The sequence below is a fragment of the Eschrichtius robustus genome, chromosome 16 (genome assembly GCF_028021215.1).
Source record: "Eschrichtius robustus isolate mEscRob2 chromosome 16, mEscRob2.pri, whole genome shotgun sequence".
NCBI lineage: Eukaryota > Metazoa > Chordata > Mammalia > Artiodactyla > Eschrichtiidae > Eschrichtius > Eschrichtius robustus.
In genome coordinates this window covers 72,954,044-72,966,206 of record NC_090839.1, presented here as the reverse complement: position 1 = coordinate 72,966,206, position 12,163 = coordinate 72,954,044, and the positions used below count along the sequence as shown (strand labels likewise).

The following is a 12,163-nucleotide window of genomic DNA, read 5'->3' as shown; positions in this document are numbered from 1 at the left end:
TAAAAACAACGAAATGAGGCTACCACCTGGCGAGCACTATGTGACTCAGCTGAGCGCTTTGCATATTTTGTCTCATTTTTCTCTCTAAACAACCCAACATGACAAACATTACCTTTTCCCCCGGCAGGATTTGAACCCCGGGCAGGTTGGTTTCAGAGTCTACACTTGTAACCTCGTATCATGCAGCTTCCCGTGTAAGGTTCTGACCCTGACATTGTATGGATGCGTGGGTGTGTCCTCCCTTCTGGGAGCTTCCGGTCCAGGGGAGAAGAGAAGGAACGTCAAAAAAAGCTGGCAGACCACAAGGGACGGGTACAGGTTAATCAATTATTTTTGAAATGTGGAAGGACTTTCTCAGCCCGACTCTACTTCACCCTCTCAACATCTCTAATGAGAGGCAGAACCCTCCACTCCAAGGCATATGAGGTTTGCAAGAAGGTCACTTACAAGTTAGTGGCAGAGTGGAGACAGTCAGCCAGAACTGCCAACACCCTGCCCCTGGTTCTTTGGGGGTTTTCTGATAGAAAACAAGCCTAAAAATAGCATCTGTCTTTGCTGCACGTTGAAGAGAACCAAAACACTTGCTTTTAAAAATTATTTTTAAAACTAGCAGATGGCATCGGCCACAGAGAGAGAAGTAAGTGAGGGAGAGATTTCAGTTGCTTGCTTTCTGCTTGGAAGAACTCAACTTGCCCCCCCAGACTCATTAGTCAGAATCCCAACATCAGGGAGAGAGCTCCACGGTGGGTAATGCCATGTTCTGTGGTCTGTTTCTACCACTCACTGTATTCGGGGCAACCCTGAGATCTGTCATCTTCGAACTGTACCGAGTGTGGCGTTGGCACACCAGTGCTTCAGCTATTAAACATTATGGTTGGCACCTTGCTGTCCTTTCATTTTCCGAGCAAACACTTAATGATGCCCACTCTTTGCCAGGCTCTTCTACTGCCAGAGATACTACTGTGAATGATCCGTGGTGCCCGACGTTAAGGATTCCCCCAGGCAAGTGGGGAGACCAGATAAACTTCCAAATGGCAATGTTTCCCAAAATGAGGTGGGAGATAATTTTAGGTGGGCTACGTTTTTACCTTTAGAGTTTTGTGTTTATTTTAATGCATATTGTTAAAAATATAACTAGCACCTGAAGCCCCTGATTTGATGGCTATTATTGCTGAGGAGGGAGAGTAGAATGCATGGAGTTACAAAAGAGGAGATGTGAGCAAGACATGGGATCAGATTATGATGAACTGCAGAAGGCCATCCACCCAAACGTCAGTCATCTCACTTACGTTAAGATCTTTACCATGTTGTTCTAAATCATCTACTAAAATTTACTTATTTTAAAATGTTTTTTATTAACTTACCTTATTTTTTTTTTTTTACTTAAACACAGTTATTTAAAAATTTGAAAACTTCATACCAAAGTCATAAATGGAGATTCATTGTCTCTGTAAAAAAATAAATGCCTCTCTGGAGTCTACTGACTCCATGCTATCACCAGTCTGGCTTTGGTACATCAATCCCTTAAATGACTTATTTTTAAAATAAATGCAATTTGCCCATGTACTTCACCTCCCACTCCAACACAAGGAACATCAAAATTTGGAAAACACTGCCAATGGCAATCTAGAGCCCATCTTGAGCAGAGAAGTGAATTTTAGAACTTTTATTGAGCATTTATGTTTGCAATTCATGGTGTTAGGTGTTAAAAGGGCAAAAATGATAAGGTACAGGTCTTGCCGTCAGAAAATTCAGAATCTTGGTTAATTCCATAGGAATTCAGAATCATGGTTAATATACAACTAACTAAAGCCATCATCTAAAGTAGGATGCGTTCAGAGAAATTTCACAAGAGGTACAAAGAGTGAGCTCTGGGGACTTCAGCTCACCCACTACCTCCAATTCTGACATAATTATTCCCCCCATAGTGCCCTGAAATCTGACTTTGTTCCCCACGCTTCCTATAAAATTATTCCAAGGCTTCACAGATCTTTCTCATAGTCACGTGCAGTGGGTTTGGATCAGGACCTACTTGCTGGCCTCTCCTACATGGACACCAGAAAGTATGTATTGAGTATGGACTCCAAGTCCAGCTTGGCTCCTGCTACCTGCTCTGTTTTCCAAAGAGGACTTGTCACAGCTCAAAACATCAATTCTCATCGCTCTAGGCTGATGAATCTCGACTTCAATTTCTATCCTCTCCCTTTCTCCTGAGCTCCAGTCAGCTCCAGCTGGCTACAGGACGTTTCTACGTGGGTGTTCCACTGTCAACTCCAATTAAAAGCTCCGAAAGGCAAGCTCACCATCTTTCTCTTCAAACTAGCCAGTCTGCTCAACTTTCAAAGTGTTTCTTCCAAATTATCATCGTTATTGCGGTTATTCTTCATTTACACACTGCCCTTGTCTCCGAAGCGTGAAACGACTTCAGTTAATTATAAATTTCCTTTCTCCGTGACCGCTCATGTTCAATCAGTAAATAAATAAAATTAAATATCTGTCTGTCACCACAGCGTGCAAAATGGTTGGATAGAATTTTTCAAATTTGGAGTGTGAATATGAGGATAGTCTGATTTAAAACGATGGCTGGATTGCATGTGCAGAATTCACCAGGGGAGGCCCTGGATAGGGCAGGGCATTTAAAGAGATAATCACTGTTCCTCCAAGACAGCTGAAAGTGGGATGTGACACAATGCCCATGTGACTGCTAGGAGGACACTTGCCACGTTTAATAAGATACCACGGACAGAGAAAATCAACAATGTGGGCAACTCTAAGCGTGTACCCTGCTCTAAGGTGAGTTGCATAAGTGCTAATCTATTTAATGATCTTTAGTGATTTTCCAAGCTGGTCAGTGAATCAATCCTGTCTGTAAACTGTTCCTCTTACTGCAAAGATCCATCTGTTTCTATCAAGAAGCTGTGCAGTTAAGAGCCTTAGCTGTGGCATGAGCTAGTACTGGGTTCAAGGGCCGGTTATCCTGCTTACTTACTCTGAGACCTTGCATCAGTTACTTAAACTTCCCCTGCCTTCCTAAAGGGGCAGGAATAGCTTCTCTTCCATATAGGTTTGCAAAGATGTAACAGATAATGCATGGAGTCCATGCAAACTCACAGAAGCTCACTCAAGTGAGCGTGTGGACACCTTCTTTCCTCTGTATTCTATAGCCTAAGAATCACTATCAGAATCAAGCAACTTGATGCTCCTCTAACTGTATTTTCTGCTTTCTAAGCTTTGCCCTTCCACATAGAGAGCAAAGTTCTCAAGGGCTAGGGCCATCTCTCTTCTTCCTTGGAATTCTATGGACCTTTGATTATTGAATGAATATGCAAAGGCCACCATCAAGAGGGCAGAGAGAACCAGGCTGTGTCTATTCCTCCCCACCCCAGCTCTATATGCCTGGGTTGCATTCCCGGGTCCTTTCCTGCACTCAAGATTCTTGGATGGCTTTAGTTGCCTGAGGCCCAGACACCTATCAAGCTCTCTCCAGCTTCCTCTCCTTGGATGCATTGAATACCATGTTTGCACTGCTAGCTAGCAGCAGGCTATGTCCTGCTCCAACCCAGTTGGTCTCCTTGGATTCAAGATGGCATCTCCCACCTGACAAGAGCACCAATTATTCCGTCCCTGTAGATACAACCCCTTCTTAAAGGTTCCTGCTGAATTAGTAGCCAGTTACTAGGTGATTGGGCTAGGAATAAAACAACTGACCTATGCTGAATCAATCAGATTCTCTTTCCTGTGTATGAATGGGAATTCGGGGAATTTGGTGGATAGGCAAGCTGCAAGGGACTAGGGAAGCCATGTTACCATGAACAGGGGAAAAACAAAGAAAGCAAGGAAAAAGAAACAGAGATCTAGTCTAGAAAGCTTTGAAGTTACAGTTTCTAGATCTTCATGACGCTCAGGTACATCTTTGCCTTTGGGTTGTTTTTCTTCCAATAATTCTTTTTTTTTTTTTTTTTAACATCAGCTAGTTTGGAAGAGGTATTCTGTTTCCTGCAACTCAACCATGGCCAACTGAGACTACGGCCAAGAGTTTCCTACAGCAACGCCCTTACATTAAACTATATCCTTGGATACTGCTGCCAACCCAGAGTTGACCCCGAGTTACCAGGGCCCCTTGGACACTCTCGGTGCTCAATGGACGTGTCGTCAGGGGCCAACTCTACAAGTGGAATCATCCTCATCCCCCTCCCTGTCCCTTTTTGCATTCTGGGTTGATGCCCCTCCCAGCATGCCTTGCAACTGAGTTCTTGCTGGGCTACAACAGCAAATTTGGGGAGGAAGTAATTCCTGTCCTTCAATGACTCATAAAATCTAATTCTATTTAAAAAAAAAAAAAAAGAAGTGCATATGTTCAATTGAAAAGAAAACATTTAAAATAGATGTTTTGCTAAGGAGACTTAACTGCCTGTGCCCACTGGCGGTTGGGAAACTGCATGAATGTGCTGGGCTGACAATTGTACCCGGGAAAAACTGCAAAAGGGCTGGAGGAAACATAATCCTTTTGTGCCCCTCCAGCCCAGCTCAAATAATGCGGGTAGCCTCCCTTTTTGTTTGTTCTGCACTTTGTACACCACCTCTTCTAATCCTCACTTCTTATGTCACTTTAAAGATGATGAAACCAATATGCAGATCTGTTAAGTGACTTCCTGGAGGTCACACAGCCAGTAATCATAGACCCAGATTTATCTGACTGAGAAGCTGGTGCTTATCCCTTTGTGCTTCTAGAACAATTGGCCTAAACCCCATTCTCCGAAGATCAGTTCCTCTAATGAGCAATTCTCTAAAAATTCAACCCCCTTCTGATGGCTTTTGTATCTGTGTATTTGAGTATTAACTTTTGCCATCTTGTGGCACACTGAACACTTTTAAAGTGTTTTATTATCGACTCTCCTGAAATAATATAAATTCAAAATGAAGACAATTACCCACTGGCCCCTCGCTAAATCAAATCAAAGTTTCGATTTATCTGTGTCTCTGATTCTTTTCCGTGTGCAGATTCAATTTTAACACATTTAGAATAATCTTTTAAATAGAATGTAATATCTTACATTTTCTGTTAACATTGCGCCATGCATGCTTTTCAAGGATCTTTAAAATCCAGTTGTCTAAGAATACTTCTGATGTAACTTTGCTTTTCTAAACAAGTTTTTAGAAATTAAATTTGTATCGTTTTAAGAATGACAAAAATTGTTTTGTATATTCGTAGGGTGTCTTTTTCCTTTTTATCTATTCTGACCACCTTCAAGATTTTTCTGTTTTATCAAGGATCTTTTATCTTCCAAATTCTAAGTCTCTAGCAAAAAAAACGTATCAAATTTGCAGCATGTTATAATAAATTTGTCATTTTTTAAAAGTAGCTGATTCATAAAAGAATTCTGGGTCACAAAATACAAAATGACACTCCACTCAGGCTACACTGGCCTCCTTGCTGCTCCTCAAATATGCCGAGCATGTCCCTGCCTCGGGCATTTACACTCACTCTCCCTGCTGTCTAGAACACTTTGCCCCTAGACATCCACGTGCCTCACTCCCTCATTTGCTCTGGTCTCTGCTCAAATGTCATCCTTATCAGAAAGACCTTCCTTGATCATTCAATCAAAAATAGCATCTCTGTCTTCATCCATCCATCTCTTCCCCCTTTATTTTTTATTATTATTGTTTATTATCTGTCTCCTCCATTTGAATGTAAATTCCCAAGGAACAGGGGACTTTATCTCTTTTGTTCACTGATGTACCCTCACAGGGATGCAGCTGGGTCCTGACACATTTATGTCAACAAATAAATAATTGTTGACAGAATCAATAAGCCTTAGTACCCCCTGTAGACTGGCAGTAATGATCTGACTTTCAGGGATGTTGGCTTTAGGGATACTGCCTATTCCAGCCAGGACGCCTCCACCTCTGGAGCACCAATCTGGGGGTCAGGGGATATGCAACTCCGGAAGGTGAGCGTGAGACGATGACCACCTTCATGGGCCTTCCTGCTCACCTGAGCCAGGTTAACAATGGTTTGTTTCACCTATAGGCAGGGCTCCCTAAATCTGAAAATCACTCCCACCACGAAATCTTTCCGATCATCACAATATCCTTGTGGGGTAAGTAGGTGACTCTTTCATAGTGAAAAGAACACCTGAAGGGGCATTAGGACACCTGCCACTTACCGACAGTGTAACCTGAGGCATTTCAAATTTCTGAGGGTTGATTTCCTTTGCAGAAGTGTGGACAGTAATACGTGCTTGTGGTATTCTTGTTAAAATTAGATGTGATCATGACAATGAGATAATTTCTAAACTACAAAAAGGCATCTGGAGGTCAGGCAGAGGCAGGATAGCAAGGCTTCGGGGTTTGGGCTTCTAGAGTCTTACAGAACAAATGCCAGTGCCACCCCCCCTCACTGTGTGTGGCATTGCTCAAGTTACTGAACTTCTCTGAATATCAGCGCCCTTATCTATACATTGGGGGTAGTCACAGGGCCCACCCAGTCGAAGTGTCAGGAGGATAAAATGAGAGGTTACCTGTAGAGCACTGAGCACAGTGCCTGACACAGGCTGACACACTAAGGCTGCTGCTTTTTGTGCTTTTGATCATCCCTGTTGAGGCCGTTTTGGTAGCAACTCAACATAATCTACTAGTAAAAGCTTGGGCTCTGGGTTCAGTGGGCCTGTGACCCTGTGCTGTGTCCAGGGAAAACTACCCAACATCCCAGTTCCTCAATCCATTCACCTGCAAAGTGGGGTGTCAGATAATCCCTTCCACCCAAGACGTTTTGTGAGGCTGGAACGAAACAGAGTTTTCAAAGGCCCACAGGATGGCAGATGCTCAGACAGAAAGTCAGATCCACTCCAGGGATGGGAAAGCTGAAGGAGGGAGCACCAGGTGTGGGATGCAGTGGGGCCCCTGCTGGAGCCTGGAGACAGGCTGGCTGCTGGCGGTTCTGCCCCACGTGTGTCAGGTAGAGTGGAAATCGGGTAACGTACACTCAAAAGACCTCATAGTGCAGTGATTAAGTGTAAAGCCCCTCGGAGCCAGGCTGCCTGGGTTCAAGTCCTGGCCCTGAAACGTACTAGCTGTATGGCCTCAGTGCCCGTCTGTGACATTGGGATGATGTCGGGACCCATGCAAGGGCTGTCACGGACGTGGCTTATGATGGCTGGTCCTGTGCCTCACGTATAGTAGGCATTATTAGGTCTCTGAAATAAATTTATGTAAAATTAAAATATATGTGCTTAGCCAAAAGAAAAAGTAAATGAAAAAAATTTTCAGTGGGGGCCTTTCACTCAAAGAGCATCTGCTGCTGAGTGGACGTGAGATGGGAGGGTCTCTGCTCTCCCCTCAGCCAACCCCGCTCAGCCCCCAAGGGCCTCGAGCTCAGCTGGCAGTGAGTGTATCTCCCCAAGCCAAGCGTAACTCTGCTATTTAAAGTTACATTTTCCCCCCAAACAATACAGCCCCTCAACATGAGTTAACGATTTCATCTGATCCTCACCAACAAGGAAGCAACCTGTTCCATCCCTGGCCTTGCTGGAGTGGGAGACTGTGGGTCGGTCTTCAATAGGAGGCCTCCATCCCCACACAAGACTCGAATCCACTCAACTCTCGTGTTTTACGTTCTCTCGGTTCTTAATCTCTCTTCCCTGGCAGGTGACAACTCCTGGAGGGGACCCAGGGTCTGCACAATTTCCATGCACACCCAGACCCTACTCTCCAATTCCAGAAAGCATAATGAAATACAAGGCTCAATGTTAAAAGAAGAGAATCAAATCCACTCTATCATGTTTAAAACAGTAAATTACAAATGAAGATACTGTACTTAATGAATATTAGTCACAAATGACCAATTCCCCCCAATCTCAACACATCCAACTGAAATTGAAAATTGCTGCTCCAAGTTAGCCCAGCCTCTTCCTTGAGAACAAGATCTCCTTGTTTACCACTCAGTCTGTTTACCACTGAGACTGTCCTTTATCTGGTGATGTCCACAAGTCAGTTTGGGAACCACCAATGGAAAAAAAAAGAAGATGTGAGAATGAGAGAGTCTAGAGGTCTAAGAGTCTAGTCTAATCCCATTTCTGGCACTACTTGAATACCTTTAGGCCTTAACTCCCCAAGGTAACACTAGGGATTTGGACTTGTAAGATGTATGCTCTTCCCGATCTTTGCCAAGTCCCATGTAATGTGAATTATTGCTCACTTAATATTTTTCTTTACAAGGACTCTATTCTTTTACTCAAAAATTTTATTTTAAAAGCAAACTTTTGTCACCTTTGGGGCATAACAGTGAGCCAGTTCATGAAAACTGTCAAATAACAAAAAAAGTGTCATGCATCTATCCTGCCTTTCCTATATGAACTGTATCACCAGGGGACCAAGCAACAGATGAGGGAAGTCTCTCTTTATAAAAGAATTCCAACTAATAAAGAAAAAGGAATGACAGAATTAGGATATCACCATCTCACAATCCTTAATGAATTCGTGGACATAGGCACAGAGCATCACTGGTTGCCAACACTTTACAAAAAGAGAGACAACCGGACATTATGTGACTTTGGATGAAAAAACACACACAGCCACCTATGGTCTTGCCAAAGGGATCAAACCTGGGTCTGACCGAACCTCTAGGTCCAGCTACCAATTTGCAGAAAACACAGAGGACAGAGGAAACATGTGGAGGGGCCCCATGACTATGAACTCAGCAAAATCCAGCCTGTGAAAATGCTGTGGGTCAAACAGCCCAGGATCTTTAGCAGATAAAAGAAAGGGATGGAAGGAATGGAGAGGGAAATCACCCTATTAAAAGACAAATCAAATTTCTACAAATGGGAAAGAGTAAACTATCTTATCAAGGGATGATAAAACTTAAGTGATAAAACTATAGAGACAGGCAAGGAAGTCAAGCTACCATTTGGGGGGAGATTGAGATTGGGACGCAGAGAAGCTTCTAGAGTGGCTGCCAAAGTTCTTTCTCGACCTGGATGGTGGTATGAGGAACTTAACCTTGTAATAACTCATTATTAAAACATCAATTGTGTGTGGTTTCTCTATATTTGTCTTATAATATCTCAAAATTTAAAAATAAAAAGACTTTATATTGTCATAAATGAAAGAAATCTGTAAAAATATATAGAAAATAAAAGCAAAACAGCGACTTAGAAACTGCTATTTGCCAAAGCTCAGAACCTGAAGCTTGGTCCTGTCTCTTCGTTAAAAAGTCAAGTGTTAGAAAGATGTTAATGGCCATGCTAGCACCAAACAGAAACATTCTCTTCGAGGCACTCAGAAGAAAATAAAGTGAACTGAAAAGAACGTAATTTAAAATCCGTGCACCACCCAAAATCACCCTTTGAACTACCCAGGACCATTCTGCATGGTGGTGTGTGCTCTATACTTTGGCAAACACGATTTCAGCTCTTAGTCCTGCCTGCAGTGGAGTGAAAAATATTCTTGTAGCCCCTCGTCACCAGCAGACCCCAACCAGAGGCTGGTGGGTCAGAGCCCCCGCAGGGGAATACTGTACACATTTGCCTAGAATGTTCCTTCTCTTGATGACCTGTGGTAGGGAGATTGTCTGGGATTCAGGAAATGGGCCCCAGCAGAAAATCATCCCTGCACCCAAAACATAGATGCCCCTGTGGTGATCAGGCAACAACCGAAGTGAATAACCAGAATCTATGAGCGTTTACCAGGTATCAAGCACTGTGTTAAGTACTTCTCATGTATAATCTCATTTCCTCCTCATAGCAACCTTGGATGTAGCTCATTCACAAATGAGGAGACTGATACCAAGAGGTTTTGTAATTTTCCCAAGGCCACTCAGCCAGAAAGTGACAAAGCTGGGATCTTAACCCCAAATGTATCAAGAGACTACTTAGAACAGGGAAGGGGCTGGGTTCTGGCTCTACCCCTTTCACAACAGGTAGTTCTATGCCTGGCGTATGGTCTGCACTGAGAAAACCCACCTCAAACCCAGTTCTGGGTCTTCCTAGGCTGGAGGGACTCAGTCTAACTTAGCAGAGCACAGGACTTGGTGATGTTGGAGAAGAGAGCAAGTCCCAAGCTTTAAGGTACACGCAACTTGCAATAGTGTCCCATCTCGCACAGGGGTTGGGCTCTACAATCAGGATGTAGGGTGAGAACTGGAGAGAGTCAAAATAATCTTGAAAACTCCCTTAAAGCATCTTCAAGACACTAGGCCTTTGGCCCTTAGAAGCTCCCAAAGCAAGAATTAACTTTGTATCTCTTTTCATTTAGGCTCTGCCCCATCTCCCCCCTGCCCCCTGCCCCGCCCCGCCACAGTGCCTGGTACCTGGGAAAGGCTCATAGATAAGGTATAGAGCTGAGTAAGCTGGGTCCCGTTTCTGAGAAGGTCATGTTCTTAAAGCAGAGAAGACAGACATGGGGATAGTTACAAGACAAGGCAATGGGGGCTGTCATAGCAGAACCTGGAGAGGTGAATGGGTCCCCAAATTGTTGCCTGATCGCCACAAGTACCCCCCTAGGTATGGAGACCAAGGTCTAGTCTGAACAGGGGAAAGGTAAGAAGTTGCTTGAAGGGCCATCTCTTATTCTCACAGATAGAGGTAGGATCACAGTCAATGGCAGATAGTACCCAGATGCCCCCTTCTTCTTAGGAGCCCGGTTCTGATCTCACAAGTCCCTGCCCAGGCTGTGTCCCCTGCCCCGGGAGTCCTCTGAGGGCTGTATTGTCACGCAACCCCTCCTCCAAGGAGGTCCATGCAACCTGCAGCGTGAACTCGCGCATTTATCGGAAGAGTCCAGAGGGTCGACTGTGATCCTCTAGGGGCACATAGGAGGACCTTTTCCCTCATCCCCATCTGTAAGTTTTGCTAGTACATCTCAGATTGTGAGTCCTGAGTTCCTGTCCGTAAGTCACCTCTTGCTGCCAGAGGAAGGCCCTGCTCCACTGGTTATAAAACCAATTGCCTGAGTTCCTTTATCTTCGTTGAAACAGCGTCTGCCTCAGGGGAGGGTGTTTCTCAGCAGCAACCTCAGAAATTCTCCGAGGCCGGCTGTCCCTGGGCCCTGACAGCTTCCTGTCTCTAGGAGGGGAAGGGCCAGGGTGTCTCTTTGCAGTGGCCGCTGCCGGGACAGCTCTGGCCAAAGCCTGAAGCCTGGAGATGGAGTGGCCCAGGCCCCCAGGCAGTTACCATGGTCTGGAAGCAGGAATGCAGCTGGGTCAGGAAGGGCGGCTTCCCGGGCAGGGCCAGCACCCGCTTCTCTACCATCGTGCATTCCACGTCATCATCTTGGATCACCACGTCCTTCTTCAGGATCTTCACGGCGTAGAGCTCATCTGTGCCCTTCCGCTCTGAGAGCATGACCTGCAAGAGAGCGGGCACGTCAGTGGAGTAGTCGAAGGGGCCCCGGGGAAGCCACAGGTGGCTGACGGTCACTCAGGTCCGCTCCAAGCTTAGTCCACGTGCCCTCGGTGAATGCTGATACGCCAAGTGAAGTTTCCCACAGACCTCACGCCTTGAATGGCTGAACCCAATCAACAGAGGATGGCTCCAAAAGAGAGACAGACTCACAGACGTAGAAAACAAACTTATGGTGACCAAAGGGGAAAGTGGTGGGGGCAGGGAGGGATAAATGAGGAGTTTGGGGTTAACAGATACACGCTACTATAAATAAAATAGATCAACAAGGACCTACTGTGTAGCACGGGGAACTCTAGTCAGTATCTTGTAATAACCTATAATGGAAAAGAATCTGAAGAAGAATATAGGTATATAAACTGAATCACTTTGCTGTACACCTGAAACTAACACAACATTATACATCAATTATACTTCAATTTTTTAAAAAGCATATCACTAAAAAAAATTTTTTTTAAATTTTTTTAAAATAGAGGATGGTTCCAAGAGTGATGAGCAAGTATTCGGACATCCCTTTGGGATATGTATCAACACCCAGCCAAACATGACTAGAATATAAATCCCATGAGGGCAAGTATATTTGCCTGTTTTGTTCACTGGGGTAACCCAAGAGTCTGGAACAGTGCCTGGCACACAGTAGGTGTTCAAGAAGTATTTGTTGAAGGAGGGAATGAGTGAATTCCTGAAAGAACTGAATTTGGGGCAATTGTTCCCTTATTCTTTCAGTTGTTTAATATTCATTAAGAGCCTGCTAAGCACCAGGG

At 44.4% G+C, this 12,163-nt stretch overlaps 1 protein-coding gene across 2 annotated transcripts in view; it reads right to left on the bottom strand.

Moving 5' to 3' along the window:
- Positions 1-12,163, bottom strand: part of PRKCB (protein kinase C beta) — a 311,595-nt gene that overhangs the window by 43,611 nt on the left and 255,821 nt on the right. For both annotated transcript variants that reach the window (XM_068566188.1, XM_068566187.1), the window contains exon 10: positions 11,172-11,345. In XM_068566188.1, the coding sequence (XP_068422289.1) occupies positions 11,172-11,345 (174 nt within the window). The remainder of the gene's footprint in view (positions 1-11,171; positions 11,346-12,163) is intronic.